General features: G+C 42.3%; 4 protein-coding genes across 17 annotated transcripts in view; 3 read left to right on the top strand and 1 right to left on the bottom strand.

Moving 5' to 3' along the window:
• The window catches only part of kiaa1217 (KIAA1217 ortholog), a 91,521-nt gene extending 89,472 nt beyond the window's left edge, over window positions 1-2,049 (top strand). For 12 of the 13 annotated variants that reach the window (XM_084033447.1, XM_084033444.1, XM_084033443.1 and 9 more), the window contains one exon: window positions 348-2,049. In XM_084033447.1, coding sequence (XP_083889573.1) covers window positions 348-908 — 561 coding nt within the window. In that variant the 3' untranslated portion in view covers window positions 909-2,049. The remainder of the gene's footprint in view (window positions 1-347) is intronic. The other variant, XM_084033449.1, reaches the window with a different exon arrangement.
• Window positions 2,050-2,240: 191 nt separating this feature from the next.
• LOC311029098 (uracil nucleotide/cysteinyl leukotriene receptor) lies at window positions 2,241-4,368 on the top strand. The gene is made up of 2 exons (XM_084034033.1): window positions 2,241-2,332; window positions 3,009-4,368. The coding sequence occupies exon 2, from the start codon at window positions 3,010-3,012 to the stop codon at window positions 3,943-3,945; it is 936 nt and encodes a 311-aa protein (XP_083890159.1). The 5' UTR covers window positions 2,241-2,332; window position 3,009; the 3' UTR covers window positions 3,946-4,368.
• Window positions 4,369-4,657: 289 nt separating this feature from the next.
• nphp3 (nephronophthisis 3) lies at window positions 4,658-13,812 on the top strand. Of its 2 annotated transcripts, none has more exons than XM_084033350.1 (28): window positions 4,658-4,717; window positions 5,121-5,502; window positions 5,863-5,988; window positions 6,075-6,225; window positions 6,383-6,535; window positions 6,629-6,762; window positions 6,989-7,149; window positions 7,236-7,392; window positions 7,695-7,769; window positions 7,903-8,073; window positions 8,201-8,304; window positions 8,587-8,701; window positions 8,801-8,944; window positions 9,038-9,135; window positions 9,280-9,382; window positions 9,497-9,579; window positions 9,908-10,043; window positions 10,159-10,323; window positions 10,416-10,510; window positions 10,590-10,712; window positions 10,793-10,982; window positions 11,079-11,320; window positions 11,497-11,572; window positions 11,662-11,789; window positions 11,869-12,109; window positions 12,199-12,324; window positions 12,489-12,604; window positions 12,707-13,812. In XM_084033350.1, exons 2-28 carry the CDS (start codon window positions 5,179-5,181, stop codon window positions 12,873-12,875), a joined length of 3,906 nt encoding a protein of 1,301 aa, XP_083889476.1. In that variant the 5' UTR covers window positions 4,658-4,717; window positions 5,121-5,178; the 3' UTR covers window positions 12,876-13,812. The 2 variants fall into 2 exon arrangements, with proteins under 2 accessions (XP_083889476.1, XP_083889475.1); XM_084033349.1 differs by having other exon boundaries at window positions 9,905-10,043.
• Window positions 13,777-16,936, bottom strand: uba5 (ubiquitin-like modifier activating enzyme 5). Its single transcript, XM_084033355.1, has 12 exons — window positions 16,617-16,936; window positions 16,416-16,461; window positions 15,957-16,046; window positions 15,737-15,846; window positions 15,564-15,650; window positions 15,399-15,483; window positions 15,207-15,311; window positions 14,976-15,103; window positions 14,761-14,896; window positions 14,577-14,655; window positions 14,389-14,495; window positions 13,777-14,286 (listed from the first exon to the last, which is right to left on the bottom strand). The coding sequence occupies exons 1-12, from the start codon at window positions 16,781-16,783 to the stop codon at window positions 14,209-14,211; spliced, it is 1,218 nt and encodes a 405-aa protein (XP_083889481.1). The 5' UTR covers window positions 16,784-16,936; the 3' UTR covers window positions 13,777-14,208.
• Between the last annotated feature and the right edge of the window lie 33 nt (window positions 16,937-16,969).

Raw genomic sequence — 16,969 nt, 5'->3', positions numbered from 1 at the left:
TGAATCCCCCCACACAGCCCCCTTTAACGAGACCTAACTCTAACACCTGTAGTCAGGAGGCGCTCCTCCTGTCCCGCCATCGCACGGTCTAACATTCGCAGTGTTTCTTGTCTCTCACGTCTTCAATGTCTCACTCTTCATATAACCATAGTAACAAAACAACAACAGAGCTGTAAATGTTTTAGTTGTGTCTCAGTAACAATGATGTTTGTGTAGTTTTAGTGTGTTTCTATGTGTATAACGTAGTAGTTGGGTTTTTTTTAACATCGTCTTGCCTTTTTAAATGTATTATTTGACCAGATTTCTTTTTTGACAACCAGTATCTGTTTTGGCATCTCTGTTTGCAGGCTAACGGAAGTGCTAAAAGAGTGGGAGGGGATCATAAAACTACTCCCCCTACTATACCCACCTCTAAAATCCCTGCTTTTTATCCTAGCGCTACTAAAGGCAGCTCCCAGTCTGCACCAAACTCAGATGCTACTAATCCCATTAACCCTTCCTCCTCTTCCTCCTCCCCCTCCTCCTCCTCCTCTATGACAAAACCCTCCATCCTGTCCTCTCACGCTCCCCGTTCCGGTCCCCAGCCCTCCTCCCACATCCCCTCCCTGTCTAACGGATCCCTCAAACTCCCCACAGCCTCACAGCACACAGGTAAATCTCTCTCGTTCTCCTCGCAGACTCAGAATGGTCGAGTGCACGCCTCCTCCTCCTCTTCATTCTCCTCCTCCTCCTCCTCCTCATCCTCCTCCTCCTCCCCCTCCCCTCTGTCGCCCACACCTTTGGGCCCGGGCGGAAAGAGCATCCGCACCATACACACCCCCAGCTTCACCAGCTACAGGTCCCACAACGGCAGCAGCAGCGGCAAATCCTGCATCCCAACAGCAACAGCAGCTAAGGACACTTCCTAGCCCCGTTACGGCCCCTCTGACTTTACCGCACAGCAGGTAGAGCCGCTCATGTTTTCATTTTATATCGTTTTTTTTGGTTTGGTGTTTCTGTAGAAGTATTAAGTGATGCACTCCCCCCCACCCCCCCACCCCCAATTCATGTTTTTATTTGACACTGACATTCACACCAATGCTTCTAACTCAAGTTGCTGTTTCCTGTTGTGAAAAAAAAGGGTTTTCTTGGAGGTGTACCAGATGTTCTGATAAAAAAAAATATTTTATAATGGAACTAAAACAATATTTTACTTTTACCACATTGTAGTTGAAGTGGAAGGCTCTCGTGGTGTTGAAAAAAATCTATTTTTCTTGCTGTAGCTTCGGATAGGGAACTATAGAGTTGACGTACAATCACAATGTAAAAATGTTGTTTTATTTTTCAAACCAGAGATTGAATTACCATAGTATATTTAATCTTCTATATTTCTTATGTTGCCAGACATTCAACGCAGCCCTTGTAAATGCCTTTGATGAGCGTATACATAAAATATACAGACGTGTTTTCAACTCATTATCATTTTTTCTGTTTTCTAAGAGTATTTTTCTCATTTTTCACCCATATGAACTGCCAATTTCTTTTTACTGATCTGTAAAACTGGTATCACGAGTAATACAAGTTTTCATTTTAGTGTGCCTATTTGCCAAAGTTGTTGTACAATGACTCACTTCAGGCCTAACCAGTCACAAGATTTAGGGGAATTTACATGCACTCTCTTGATGTGATGGCTGAAGTGTTGACCTTAGTGTTACTGCACTGCTGGTCTCGGTTTGTTAAGTTAACATGTAATTGTTGTCTAAATGTAAACTGTACTAAAAAAAAAACACAAAGTGAATCAGTTCGACTACATGTACATAGATGGTTCAAACTAAGAAAATAGGTAGTTTTGTTAACATACCAAAGTTTATTTGTATGCATGCCTTTCAAATACTTTAGGAGAGTGGTGTAAAAGAAGAATTATGTTTGCACAGATAGATTTTTGTAAATATCTGTTTTTTTTCTCTCTCATTTTTGTAAAGCTTTAAATCATACTATAAAGGAGCAACGTGGTCAAGACAAAAACTGTGTTCGAGTAGCAAAAATAAAGACGTGCATGCTTGTAATGCATTGAGCTTCAGTGTTTTTATTCATGTCTTTTTCTGGCTTCCTGTTCAAACCTGGTGTGATCTAATCTATCTGTGTGTGTGTGTGTGTGTGTGTGTGTGTGTGTGTGTGTGTGTGTGTGTGTGGTTACGTATGCGTGCATGTGATCTTTTGTGTGTATAAATATGAAAGTAGACACACATAACAGAGCAGTTCTCTTATTTCCACTTCCATGCCTGCACCTGCGTTTTCTACCTGTAGCCAATAAATAGAAGAATTCTGCATTCTGTATCTCTACGATTGAAAGGTAAGAATATGAATACTGAATATAAATAATATAAATTATTACTGACACGGAGCTATTATGCTAGTATGTTTATATATTTATGAACTGAGGTGGTGCTTTAACTACAGATCATGCTTTTAGCATTTAAAGGAGCTGAACCTTTATTTTGGAAGTTTGGAAGTTTTGCCTTGTTTTAAATCAAAATGTAAAGCAATTAACTGGGTTTTTGGATGAAGTGTGTCAATGGTAACATTTTCATTGGGGATTGCAGTTCATCACAACAATTACCAAAAAAAAGTTTTTAATAAAATGCGTCAGACTTTACATCCTGAATGTTATTGCAATCATATGATTTGCGTTATTTGACTGAAAAAAGTTTTACTTCTCAAAAAAAAAATGGATATAACCATTTTTTCTAATCTATTTAAATGTGTCCGTTTGTGTTTGATGTTAGCCAATAAAAATATTGAGTGTCTTCTGCAAAACTGCTTCCACAGAAGCCTTGCCGGGCACTTCCTTTTTCTAATAAGCTCATCTATGATGTTGCATGTGATATTTTCTCACATCATGCCAGTCATATTTTTATCACACACACTTTTCTTATTTCGGTTTTCTTATGATATCACAACATATTACTTGGTGAATCACTTGACTAGATCATCATCATAACAGGGTATTTGTGTCTACCCTGCAACAGGATGAACCTCTCTGCAACAGCGATCAACGCCTCTGGGGAGGAGACGCAGAGCTTCTATGGCAGCGACTCCCACCGAGAGAACATTTTATTTTCTACATTTTACATCCTGGTTTTTATCATCGCGGTGCCCGGGAATGCCTTGGCACTGTGGGCGTTTTTTCGCCAGGACAGCACGTCTCCATCTAAGGTCTTCCTGAGGCACCTATCTATAGCAGACATCTCTTACATCCTCATTTTACCCATGCGTATAGTGTATCACCTCTCTGACAGCCGCTGGCCTTTCGGACGCGTCTTCTGTCAACTAGCAGGCTTCCTCTTTTACCTAAACATGTACTGCAGCCTATACTTAATGAGTTTCATCAGCCTGGACAGGTTCCTGGCTGTGGTTCGACCTTTAAAATCACAGTCAGTAAGGAAGGCTACATATGCAAAGATAGTGGTTGCCATACTTTGGGTGACAGTCATTGTGTCTATGAGTCCTACACTTTTCTCTAAAAAGAATGTGACCAACTCAACCGGCATCTGCACCAAGCTGTACTTAGAGAATACATCTCCCACGGCGTTGGTTTCCACTGTTGTGGCATTTGTCATTCCCCTTATAACCATAGTGGTTTGCTACATACTGATTCTGCTGAAGCTGAAGACAATGAGGCAACAGAAAGAACGGCCAGTGAAGGATAAAGCTATGAAAATGATCATCGTCATTGTGATGAACTTCCTGTTTGCATTCGTGCCCTACCATGTGAACCGGGTCATCTACATCGAAAGCCACAGCCACGGCCCCGTGACTGCAGCGGTCCACCAGTCACTGGGAAGAGCCAATCGCATCACGTCTGCACTGACTTGTGTTAGTGCGGTGCTGGATCCTGTGATGTATTTCTTCCTCAATCGTGCATACAGGGACACGTTGCTTCAGCTGTTCTGTAAAAGATGCTGATAATCTATAAACTTTTATTATTGTAGACAATAAATCGTTTTGAACAAATTGCCCTGTAATTTCTAGAGAACATAAATGCATTCAACCTCGGGTTAACATATTCATTGACTTCTAAAATGTAGGGTTGCACTACTCAAATGAAAAAAATAATAAATAAAGGTCAAATATACTCCTGTGGTTGGGCTGTGGGACACATGATCATTTACAAGAAAGAAAAAATGTATAATGCATTAAGGATTTACCTTGATTACTTGGTAACTGAAACATTAAGGAACAATAGTTCAGATACATGAAAGACGTGTTTCTTTCTACTTTTAGATCGTTAAACTTCTTGAGAAACTTATAAATAAGTTGATCACCACGTCATCTTGGCAGGATGTCATATAAGACATAATGGTGGCACAAGTTAAAGTCCAGTATGTTTTTAAATGTTTTTATCAAGGCTGGCACACTTAAAAAAGAGCAAGACCTAATGCAATTTAACACAGTTCTGTAGGAATTCATAGCCAATTACACAATTGGCTTCAATAAATATATTTAAATTAATGAATACTATAATATGATATTGTATCTATTATATATATATATATATATATATATATATATATATATATACCGGTAATCATCGTCTTAATACCTGCCAGGTTGGCTCTGTATCCCAGCTCTGTACAGAAACAGCACTTTCTAGAAAAGTGAAGTTTGACTCGCGCGAGCACCCGTAGTACGACTTGTTACCAAGGCAGCCAGGAAGAAGCTGTAAAGGGAGCGGACCGTGAGTGTATTCTTGTTTGTTTAACGTAGCTTCACATGTTTGCACCGAGACTTGACCTGTTAGTCGATATTCTGTCGAAGCTAAATATTATACAGATTGTGTTATTCCCCTTTTTCTCTTTACGCCAAGAAATGTCGCGACTACTAGCGTGTCGGACAGCTGTTTCGTTAGCTAGCTTAATTAAGCGCAACTGTTTTTTTGTGTGTCCAGATAGGAATAACGTTAGCTAACTAGCTAAAGCAGTGACGTGAAGTTAAAACACCTCAACGTTAAGGAACTATTTTTTTTAGCTTCGGGTGGGGCTCCTCTTAAAATGACGGTCGTATGTGAGTTGTTGTTTTTCGTAGAAAGTAAGCTTTTTTTTTTTAGCGTAACACTGATTTAGCTGTCTGTCATCGCACAGGAGCAACTATGGACATCGGAAAAGGCTGAGTAACTTATTTGTTTAACAAGTTGCCACCATGGGCACGGCATCCTCGTTGGTCAACCCCGGAGAGGTGATCGAGGATGGATATGGGGGTGAAGGAGGCGAAGCTTGTGAGATCCCCGTGGAGGTGAAGCCCAAAGCCCGACTCCTGCGCAGTTCCTTTCGGAGGGGACCTCGGGTGATCGGGGCCAGTTTCAAATCCACGGGCTCCGTGGATCTGGAGTATGCCGCCGAGTATGAGAGGCTCCGCAAGGAGTATGAAATCTTCCGCGTCAGCAAGAACAACGAGATCTCCTCCATGCAAAAGAAGGAGGCCAAGCTGGACGAGGAGAACAAGAGGCTGAGAGCTGAGCTTCAGGTAAAAAAATAAATTACCAGAAGACTGTTAAGAATGGAGATTAATCTAGAGGTATTATGTTTTGTTTTCATTTTGTTTTGGATATATATCTCATATTCAGATTTGGATAATGACCATTTCACACAGATATATGAGCTAAAGGTATATTAAAAGTGATAATGTAAAGACGGGGCAGCTTAGTTTCCTCCTGTCCCTCCTCAAACTTGAATACTTTTTTTTTTTTGACGTATTTCATGTCATGTAAATATTGTACTTTGTCTTCAAGGAAACTAAAAATAAAATCAAAGATTCCGAGATTACAGCATGTAACATCCTTACCAGTTGATGACATGATGATATGCATTGTCAATGTGCCAACAGGCTCTGCAGAAGACCTACCAGAAGATCCTCAGAGAAAAAGAGAGTGCTCTTGAGGCAAAGTACCAAGCCATGGAGAGGGCCGCCACCTTCGAACATGACAGGGACAAAGTAAAACGACAGTTCAAGGTAAACCAAACCAAACGTTACTGTGGAGCATTCTTTCCAGCAGTCGTTATTGCAAACGCTAACCAACTGGCTTGAATCACCGCCAGATTTTCCGAGAGACGAAAGAAAAAGAGATTCAAGATCTCCTGCGGGCTAAGAGGGACTTGGAGGCCAAACTGCAACAGCTGCAGGCTCAGGGCATCCAGGTCTATGACCTGAATGATTCTGACTCGGATGACAACCAAACCACGGTTACTGGTAAGAACTAGAAACCCACAATGTTGGGACAGTGTATTTTCTTTGTTTTATCCGTTTATCATTCCAGTGTCACATTTCTATTGGAATACAACATTTTAAGTTTTGTTTTTTTATTAAAAAAAATCTTCAAATGCCTTTTTTTACTGTATGTATTCAGCTGCAGGGACACAGTGTGATTACTGGTCTGGCGGTGTGCTGGGAAGTGAGCCCTCTATGGGTAGCATGATGCAGTTGCAACAGACCTTCCGAGGACCAGAATTTGCCCACAGTCTGATTGATGTAGAGGGACCCTTTGCAAATGTGAGCAGAGGTAAGTAAACCTCAGTCTGTCTGTAGAAAGACGATATGCATCATATGATATGATATTATAATTCTACCTTTCACACGTGTGTGTTTGTTTCAGATGACTGGGATGCTGCAGTGGCCAGTCTGCTTCAGGTTTCCCCTCATGTGCCCCAGGCCTTGTGGAGTAATACAGTGCGCTGCTACCTTATCTTTACCCAGGAGACCAAAGCTGAGCTTGATGTCTTTATCAAGGTTGGTTAAATGGGCTCTGTGGACAAACATTCTGTTTACATGGGACGCAATGGCACTGTTGTGTTTTTCATTAATGGGACCGTTTCTTGGACATTGCTTTTCAGTAACAGGCTTTGGTCAATTCAAGCCTAGTGTCAGGCTCTTAGGAATCAATTGTGAGTTTACCTGGTAGATAACTGACATTAGTCATCGCCTGGTTAATCTTTGCTTCATGTTTTCATTACAGAAACACTCCCCTGCATTACGGAGACTGTGCGAGGGTCTAGGCCATTTCTACCTGAATGTCTGTTTCCCAGAGGAGAACGCTGCCTCGTACGCTGTGGAGCGCAAACAGGAGATTGAAAGGAGCTCCGTGTGTGTGCTTCTTGTCAAATCTGTTGTACCTAGGTACCTAACATCACTAGATTATCCCCACGTTGTTAAGATTGTACTTGTTTTATGATGTATCTATAAGTAAATTCTCATGTGTGCAGCTCTGTGATGGAGGATTGCGAGGAGGCTTTTGTGAAGAATCCAGACGGCCACCCGCTGGTGCTCTACCTCAAGACTGAAGAAGACCGCAATTTGACTGGACCCACCAGGCAACTGCTAGAAAGTGTCAATGCTGCAGACAAGGCAGCTAAAGTCAAGGTTTGTGTGTGCCATGTATTAAATGAACTATAAAGAAACAGGATGCAGGTATTAGGTACTAAGTATCCAAGGTTAGATGAATTTGTTCTATAAAGCACATTCTATAAATGGGTATGACATTTATAGCTACAAGAATAGTCATGTGCCTTGTGATATATATAGTTATATGTTGTTTCATTTTGTATGACTGCACTATAAACTGTGAGGGAAAAGCAGAAGTTGTGTGTTTATTGCCTTGTTGATGTTCTGTATTTTCCTGGTTGCTAGATGCTTGTGCTTACATGTTGTGAACTTTAACCCAGGTCGTGGATCACGGTGGTTCTGCAGAGGAGGGGGCTAAACTTATTTATTCTCAACTAGAGAAAGTCATCAAACAGGTAAAGTCTGTCGGCAACATCTGTCTTTTTTATCGCTTGAATTGTGAAAAGTGTCGTGTGTGTATAGTGATTTATGTCCACACCTCCTGTCGGTAACAGCTTTTTAACTTCCACATCTACCCCCACCATGCAGGAGTTGCTGGGTCTTGAAGCAGCAGATGTCGACTCTAAGGACTCTGGGATAGAGGAGGGACGCGAGGAAGACTCAGGAGACGTGCTGTGGGACCTGCATGACGAGCAGGAACAGATTGAGTCCTACCATCAGGCCTGTAGCAGCACCACCTCCCAGTTAGGCTTCCAGAAAGTAAGGCATATGTTACCCTCTTTTTTTTTTAGCTTTCTTAATGTTGTCTTCCAGGCTGATACTTTTAATACTTACTTATCTCTCTAGGTCTGTATTGTAAGTCTCTGTTGTCGATGTCCCCCTCCAGTATATAGATCGTTTGAATGATATGATAGCTGCCCCTCCTCCCACCCCTCCTCTGTTGGTGTCTGGTGGTCCAGGCTCAGGAAAGTCTCTCCTGCTCTCCAAATGGTGAGAATGTAGTCATTCAGTTAAGTCTGTATGTCCCCTTACTTCTAGACTCTTCTTCACTCAAACTAGTAGGTGACCATTGCAATTTAATAAAGGACAGAGAGGACAAAACTATTCTAACATCATGTTTATCTTTCAGTATCTCCTTAACAACTTCATAAGAAAAAAATCTTGTTTTTAAATTATGCTGCCAGTCTTACTCTTAGTGGAGGTTTCGGTTCCTGTGATTTTGTGTGTCATCATGCATACAAGACATTGTGTACATTATTTAATCCTCTCCAGGATCGAGCAGCAGCAGAAGCAGTCCCCCAACACCTTGTTCCTTTATCATTTTGTTGGCCGCCCACTTTCCACAAGCTCGGAGCCGGTTCTCATTATCAAACGCCTCACAGTCAAAGTAAGGGTCTCTCTCTCAGTGGTTCTGTTAAAAGCTCACTTCCTATGAAGAGTCTTACTGAATAACAGGGAACGTGTTTTTCTGTCTGTGGTCACGTAGCTGCTGCAGCACTTCTGGTCCATTTCTGGCTTGTCCATGGAGCCCAGTAAGATCTTAGAGGAGTTTCCCCGCTGGCTTGAAAGACTGTCAGCACGCCATCAAGGAAACATCATCATCATCATCGACTCCATTGACCAAATACAGGTAAAATTAGACGTATGTTTTGTCTCAGTCGCCTTAAAAATATAATTTGTTCCAGAAAGCTCCTCTAAAACTACAAGTTTCTCCCTTTTTCAGCAGGCAGAACGACACATGAAGTGGCTTATTGACCCTCTCCCTGTGAATGTCAGAGTGGTGGTGTCTGTCAATGTAGAGACGTGTCCTCAAGCTTGGAGGTGAGACACACATTCCAAATGTTTCCAGTTCAATTCACTGTTTGTGTTCTGTTGTTATGTATTGATTTCCAATGCAGTGGTATAAATGTCTTAATGTGCTCATGTAGTATTGCCATATATAATTCAGTGACCATGCCTGTTTAGGTTGTGGCCCACGCTCCATTTAGACCCACTTAGTCCCAGAGAGGTCAGGAGCGTTGTTAATGCAGAGTGCCAGAGCATGGATCTCAAACTGACCAAGGACCAGGTCAGTTACTTTCCACCATCCACCTTTTTAAAAACTGAAAAGATTTGAAAGTGTGGAAAGACATTTGGAATTGTTAGCAGGAGAATGCCACAACGTTTTTATTCTTTGTTCTAGGAGAAGAAGCTGGAAAGGCACTGTCGCTCTGCATCGACCTGCAACGCACTGTATGTCACACTACTGGCAAGAATGATGATCAGGTTAGTCACTTCTGGTTTTGCTTTTCAAAGAAAAATGTGAAACAACAGCAGTTCTAACACGACTTTGTGGTTTTGTGTATTTTCATCACTTTTAAAAAGAAAAGATCCAGAACACACTCTTTTCATTGCAATTAACCTTTTTTTTTATAATGGAAGAGTTTTCTGTGACATGCTTCAGAGAACCTTGGTAGAGTAAATTGATTCCATAATGGGCCTTCAACATGAATTATCTGGTTAATAATAGTCTGACATTGATGTTTGTGTGGCTACGTATGTTTTAAATTGAGTACATTTGCTTATATGCCATGTTTTTGTTTCTGCCCAGCAGTATATTAGGTTGGTCACTGGAGAAGAGCCTGGAGCAGTGTCTCCAGTGTCAGGACACCATGTCGCTCTACCGCCTAGCACTCAAGATGACGCTGCACTCCCTCCACACAGACAGAGAGCGACACATTATGAGAGAGGTGATCTTATGTCCGGACAAAAAAAACGATAACTTCTCTTCACTTAAACCCAGAGTTCTGTCGGCGTTATTGGTTTTAATGGCAGGTGTGTGCTTTCATCCTCGTCTCTCCGTAGATACTGTGCCTTATATGTGCCAGCCATAATGGAGTGAGTGAATCAGAGGTGCTAGACCTTTTCCCAGAAATGGAACTGCCTGTCCTTTCCTCTCTGCTTTACCGTCTGAACAGACTCTGCATTGTAACCCTCCGTTGTGGGCTCATCAGGTTTCAACACCTGCAGGTAACCACGCTCTGGGCAGTAAAGTAATTAAAACTTCCAATATTCTGATATTAAATTTGAAGTTTTTGTCTGTAAATGCGTTTGTCTTTCAGGCTTGGGAAGCGGTGCGGTTTGAGTTCCTGGGTGGAGGAAGTAGCTCGGCTGCTTACAGAGAGAAACTCATACAGTACTTCAGTCAGCAACTCAGGTGGAGTAGTCATCTTCTCCTCAACTCACAACACACATTCTTTTGTCAGGTCATCTCATGTCACTGTGTGTGTGTGTAGCCAGGACCGTGTGACGTGGCGTGTTGCAGACGAGCTGCCCTGGCTGCTCCAACAGCAGGATGACAGGACTAAACTACAGCTCAGCCTCCTGAACCTGTTTGTGTCTCAAAACCTCTACAAGAGGTACAAGGCATGCATACAATCAAGCTGATATAGCAAAATCTCGGTATAGTCTTACAGGTGTACGTTTCTTTTTTTTTTAGGGGTCATTTCTCTGAGCTGCTAGCCTATTGGCAATATGTGGGTAAAGACAAAAGCTCCATGGCCACGGAGTATTTTGACTCCCTGAAACACTATGAGAAGAGCTGTGAGAACGAAGACGGCATGATCAAGCTGGCAAACCTGTATGAGACCTTGGGACGTTTCCTCAAAGACCTGGGCCTCCCTAGTCAGGTAGCATTCAAGATTGCAATAAGCGTTAGCTTTTAAATGTATGTATTCTTCAACACATATTAGGAAAGTGCACATATTGATTCTTTGTTTTCCTAGGCTGTAGCACCATTACAAAGGTCCCTTGAAATTCGAGAGACAGCCTTGGACCCGGACCATCCCAGCGTAGCTCGCTCCCTGCACCAGCTGGCCGGGGTTTATGTTCAGTGGAAGAAGTATGGCAACGCTGAGCAGCTGTACAAGCAGGCCCTGGAGATAAGTGAGAACGCCTACGGAGCGGAGCATGCCAGCGTAGCACGCGAGCTGGAGTCGCTCGCCATGCTCTATCAGAAACAAAACAAGTCAGTCTTCCTCCCTCTGGTGTTGACACGCATGATGTTTTTTTTTTATAATTGTTGTTTGTGTAGTATAGTTTAAGTGGTTGCTCCTGGCAGGCAATGTGTTGACAAAGAGGCATCCCTTCTGTGTTGATGATCTTTATATTACTCTCTCATTTAATTGCATTTTTTACAATCAGGTATGAACAAGCAGAGAAACTCAGGAAGAGGTCAGTGAAGATCCGTCAGAAAACCGCTCGCCAGAAAGGTCATATGGTAAGCATGTTTCACAGATACCCACATGCTTAGCCATACGCACTCAATCAGTCATGATGGTCATGCCTTTTATCGACTCCTCCTTCCAGTACGGCTTCACTTTGTTGAGGCGTAGAGCTCTACAGCTGGAAGAGCTGACCCTGGGAAAAGAGTCTGCAGACTCTGCTAAGACCCTTAATGAACTGGGCGTCCTGTACTACCTCCAAAACAACCTGGAGTAAGTATTCAGTATGTAAGTCTTAATTTGGGTCCACTAACATGTCTAATATCGCCTCCTTTGCCCCCACCCCCACCAGTGCAGCCAAGATATTCCTGTCCCGCTCTCTGGAGATGCGTCAGCGTGTCCTCGGTGCAGATCACCCGGACTGTGCTCAGTCTCTCAACAACCTGGCTGCACTGCACACAGAGAGGAGGGAGTATGAAACGGCCGAGGACATGTATGAGAGGGCGCTGGACATCCGCAAAAGGGCCTTGTCCCCGGACCACCCCTCGCTGGCATACACCCTCAAACACCTGGCCATGCTCTATAAACGCAGGGTGAGACACAGCATCTTTCATCTAGTTTGTCTGTTGAACAGCTCTGTGTTTGTGTGCGAGTACCGGATCTGAGCGTATGTGTTGAGCAGGGGAAGCTGGAGAAGGCTGTGCCGCTGTATGAGCTGTCTCTGGAAATCAGGGAGAAAAGCTTTGGGCCCAAACACCCGAGTGTGGCAACGGCACTGGTCAACCTGGCTGTGATCTACTGCCAACTGGTGAGACATCGTACTTTATTCAGTCTGCACCACATTCCCGACCTGCATATCTTAAGCACTATTTGCACATATTTTTGTTTCAATGACTGTTGTGTTTATAATTCATATAAATATGTAGCTTCCTTTTAAGTTGTATAGACTGTAGATTTCTTTGTCTTTGGCAGAAGAAACACAGTGATGCCTTGCCTCTTTATGAACGAGCCCTGAAAGTGTATGAGGATAGTTTGGGGCGCTCACACCCACGGGTTGGAGAGACCCTAAAAAACTTGGCCGTGCTGAGGTAAAAAATGCGTTCAACATTCGTCTAAACAGCAGAAGTGTAACGTTGTATTATACTTAATTGTTTTTCTTTCTCATTTTTTTTATATCTTTTTGTAAATAGCTACGAAGAGGGTGACTTCGAGAAGGCAGCAGAGCTTTATAAACGTGCAATGGAGATAAAGGAGGCGGAGCCATCGTTGGTGTGTGGGAACGCTCCGTCCCGTCACTCCTCCAGCGGCGACACGTACAGTCTGAGAGGACCTGCTCCCCTCCCACATGCCCCGAGGTGACTCTGTTCAGCCACTCACTCATGCAATACAGGCTGTTGACAGTTTCGAACTACCATAGAATATCAAAAACATCAGACCCCGTGGTTTTATTGTTACCATTTTGGTCATCACACTGCGATTGCTGTCTAGATGGAGGTTTTAGGGTTTAGTTAAATAGAGTGTACCTGCTGGTATGATTATGAAGCCTGACGTATTAATCTGTGAAACCTGTGTATTTACCGCAAGTATTTATTAATATTTCTAACATAATCATGTGTTAAATCAGTCCTTTTTATGGAACTCAGGTTTACATTAATGGTGAATTCAGACACTTTGTTCCTATTCAAATGCCTCACAGTGTATTTCAGCAAAGTACCAGCAGACTGTTTTGCTGACAGGTTGATGTTTTGACTGAAGGATTTTAGAGAGCTGTCTCTAAAAAAATGAATGGTATATTCACATGCCTTAAGTACCATTTATGTTTACATTACGTAATGTTTACCTACTAGTATTAAGTATGTAATGGAAAAGGAGAAAATGTAGAACCAAAGATAAAGGTACAAACAGGCCTCGACCATATCTGAGAAAACGTCACCCTTTGGTACTGATTTCATGCTGTTTGTGCAAAATTAAATATCTGTATTTATTCATTAACAAAAAGCATTTTAAGGGATTTGACCAAAACCATGATCGTGCCACACAAGGGTCCAGGTTAACGTACAATAATGTAAGGATTTGTTGTATGAATGCACTTCATACAAATGCATCCAAAAACGGGACGGTACCAAAACCTATTGTCAATGTCTTAATGTAGTAAATAGAGTGCATCTTAAGTGTTTTTATATATTTTTGTGTTAATGTAATTAATGTAATTTGTACAAAAAAAAAAGAAAATCACATCCAATATATTCAGAAAACTGTATCCCATCTAATAAATACTTTATTGAGACAACTGAAATGTTCAAATGTTGCACCGGGTGTTTTCTTTAAAGCGGAGTGAATGACACATACATTAAAAAGGCAGGGACATTCATTCACTCATCAAAACCGTAGAAAATACTCATTGTGATACATGTTAATGCACTAACAGTGATATTATCTTAGGTTTACAGACATTTCACCTTCTCTTCCTCACGTCAGCAAATTACACATTTAACTGCTTTTGCATTTCTTTCCGTGTTGAGTGAAATGTCATCAGAATGTCATGCATTTGTTCTTTGTCGTTAGAAGAATTAATTCTGTAATTTGTTTATTAATAAGCTGTTTCATGAGGATGCTTGTTATCAAAGAAAGCAATGGAATAGACACATGAGAAAAGCTATGTCGTATCTGAATGGCATCTTCAGATTGTTGCCTACAACTTTCTCATCTGAGCCATCAAGTCTTCGAGGCTCTGCTCGGTCTCCCCCACTGTCTCTCCACTCTCCCGGTTCTAACAAGAGAAAACAATATTGTCAAAATCAAGAATTCAGAAAAAAAAGTCAGCTTGCGTATTATAAGCTAATGAGCTCAAGTTGTGTTACAGAATACTAACCTCAACTGGAATGGTGTAAGCCACAGTAATTCCTTCTGGGAGGTCAGGCACGGTGCCCGATGCGGCCTGTAACTCTGCATCAGTTACCTCCGATACTAGTTCAATACCTGCACAGCACAAGTGTGTGTGTTAATACACTGCGTTGCACAAAAACAAATCGCTGTAATAGCTGCTTGTTGCACGCTCACCCCAGTCGTTGTCCTCATGTACGACCGCCTCCTCCTCTTCTTCTACAACTTCAACCTTTGGCCGCTCTGCTTCTTTTTTCTGCAGAGAAATGTCCACAAAGATAGGCTCCGTTAGTTTGTATTGCAAGGAACAGGGCTTTTTGTTTTGTCGTAATACTCGTAAACAAACAGAAAGCACACACACCTTGTATTCTTCCTGTTGTCTCCTGCAGTAGCGGTCGTTACACTGGGGGTTGGCTTTCATGGCCATGGTGGGGAAGAAGTCCTGCATGGCGTTGTAGCCTAGATAATAACTGACGGTGCCAAACTTCAACAGATACCTGAAAGACAATCATATTTCACTTAAGACGGTACACCTTTTTTTAGATTCCCCACTGACCGTGAATAATGATATCTTACTTGAGGACATTTTGCACCAGGAGACCGGCCACCACACCCATCGTTGTTGGTAAACTGGCGGCACACACACCCTCCCTTTTGAGGGTCTTCTCATCGATGTTAGCGGCCACCACAAGAGGAGGAGCACACTAACAAAGCATATGAGACTGTATTACAATGTAACTACGTCTTCTTCACAGGCCATTGTTGCTCAAGCATGGCAGGAATGTGTGTGTTTATGTGTGGACATACAGCGAAGCACGCCGTCTCCCCGGGAATGATGAGCTGGATGTGTCCTGATACGGCGTTCTCACTGACTCCAGACTCCATCCAGGTCTGACCTAGTTCATTACAGGCCTAGGACAAACATGACAACATGAATATAATAAAGAGTACTTGCAGCTCTGGGTTTTTTTTGTGTGTGTGTGACAGTGCTGAACGTACTGTATTGATGGCCATTCTGGCTTCAAAGTTGTCCACACAGCTCAGGATCAAATCCACTGGCTTCCCTTCTTCCAGCCCTCCGTAACTGAGGAGACGGAATAATTTGTTGTGAAGGCTTGCAGCGCTGAGGAGTGAGAATACAAAGCTAGAAAGAAGAATGTTTACCTGATGCGCTCCATAAAATGTGTGAAATTGTCCATTGTGGTGATGTTGTAGTTGTGGGTCTCGAATGACACGTCTGGGTTGATGTTCCTGTTGGGTAAATCGAGTAACATGTAAGCAAAAAGAAACCGGATGTCTCTATTTTTTAGGGGGGATTATTTGGAACAATAGGATACCTGAGTGTGTGTTGTGCAGCTTCCACTTTACTGAGGCCTGCCTGGTGTGGCTGGAAGAACAGTCTGTTCATATTGGCCAGCTCCACTTTATCGTAGTCGAAGAGGAGCAACTGTGATGCCGTGAGAATAGACAAGACTAGGGTTAAGTGGGCAGTTTATCTACAAAATAAGGAACAGCTATAAGGCAACGTAGGAGAAAAAAGAAAGATGTTTGTATTACCTTACCAATGCCACATCTAGTGAGCATTTCAGCAGTCACACTGCCGACTCCCCCGACACCGACCACGGCGACTGTGAAGGTCCGGATTTTCTGTCAACATATTTCAAGGTAATCACTTGTCCTTCTCAAAACTAGAATCATCCTTTCATTAGCGGAGCACTGATAATCCTCTTATATCAGATATAAAAATCATTAACATTGGTGAAAAATCTATGTTTCAGTGCTGACATTTTGCCATCTGTGGAATTAAGTAATTAAATAATAAGGGCAGTTCATATTTTGAAATTAATAGCACAAAAGGCATCTTTGTTTTTATTGAAATTACTATTAGGTGGGAAAATATTAGGAATTGGTATAGGTAGATATATGGGAATGGTGTATTGATTATTTCTGTGATGCAGAGAGCCAGATTTGATGAGAGCAGCAAAAACAAACTAGCGCAAAAATAACATATCATACCTCATAATCATCCACGATGCCCATTCTCTTTAAAGCCATTAGACGACTGCAATAAAAATAAACAACACAAGTGGGATTAGCTTGTGGTCTATGAAGTACCACCATATGGGATGAGTGAGTCATAAGGCGTAGCCTCTCGTCGCTATACACAGTCCTAATAGATTCTGTAAAAAAATACACAATTATCAAATAAAAAGTCACCTGTAAGGATTGGAATCCACCACTTCGGCGCTCATTTTGTCGATCTTCGGTCTGTGTTGTCCCTGGCAGTGAGCAGCATCCTCCGCGGCGCACTGCTTCTGCTTACACTTTATCAATTCGTTCTCCAGCTCTCGCACGCGCAGCTTCAGTTCCTCGACCGTCGCCATTGTTGAAAAACAAATATCGCCGGACAAAGTGAACGAAACGGAGGCGATATTTAGAAATAATAACGACGAGAAAACGAGCCGTCTAGACGGATAATTCGGTGAGGAAAAGTACACGTCTTCACAACTCGAATCAGCTGTCAGAATGTGTGCTCCCGCAAATATCACCGTGTAGAAAACACGTACGTA

Source organism: Eutrigla gurnardus (assembly GCF_963514095.1).
Source record: "Eutrigla gurnardus genome assembly, chromosome: 18".
Lineage (NCBI taxonomy): Eukaryota > Metazoa > Chordata > Actinopteri > Perciformes > Triglidae > Eutrigla > Eutrigla gurnardus.
Note: the sequence above shows the minus strand (reverse complement) of the source record. Positions and strands in the feature narration are given on the sequence as shown.

Bases quoted from the DNA above. Each gene is read 5' to 3' on its own strand.
- LOC311029098 (XM_084034033.1), top strand. From the start codon at position 3,010: ATGAACCTCTCTGCAACAGCGATCAACGCCTCTGGGGAGGAGACGCAG.
- nphp3 (XM_084033349.1), top strand. From the start codon at position 5,179: ATGGGCACGGCATCCTCGTTGGTCAACCCCGGAGAGGTGATCGAGGAT. The intron at 7,393-7,694 runs GTTTGTGTGTGC...ACTTTAACCCAG, and splicing joins ACAAGGCAGCTAAAGTCAAG to GTCGTGGATCACGGTGGTTC. The intron at 10,044-10,158 runs GTGATCTTATGT...GTCTCTCCGTAG, and splicing joins AGCGACACATTATGAGAGAG to ATACTGTGCCTTATATGTGC.
- uba5 (XM_084033355.1), bottom strand. From the start codon at position 16,783: ATGGCGACGGTCGAGGAACTGAAGCTGCGCGTGCGAGAGCTGGAGAAC. The intron at 16,047-16,415 runs GTATGATATGTT...ATATGTTGACAG, and splicing joins GCATCGTGGATGATTATGAG to AAAATCCGGACCTTCACAGT. The intron at 15,484-15,563 runs GTAAACATTCTT...CCGTCTCCTCAG, and splicing joins CATTTTATGGAGCGCATCAG to TTACGGAGGGCTGGAAGAAG.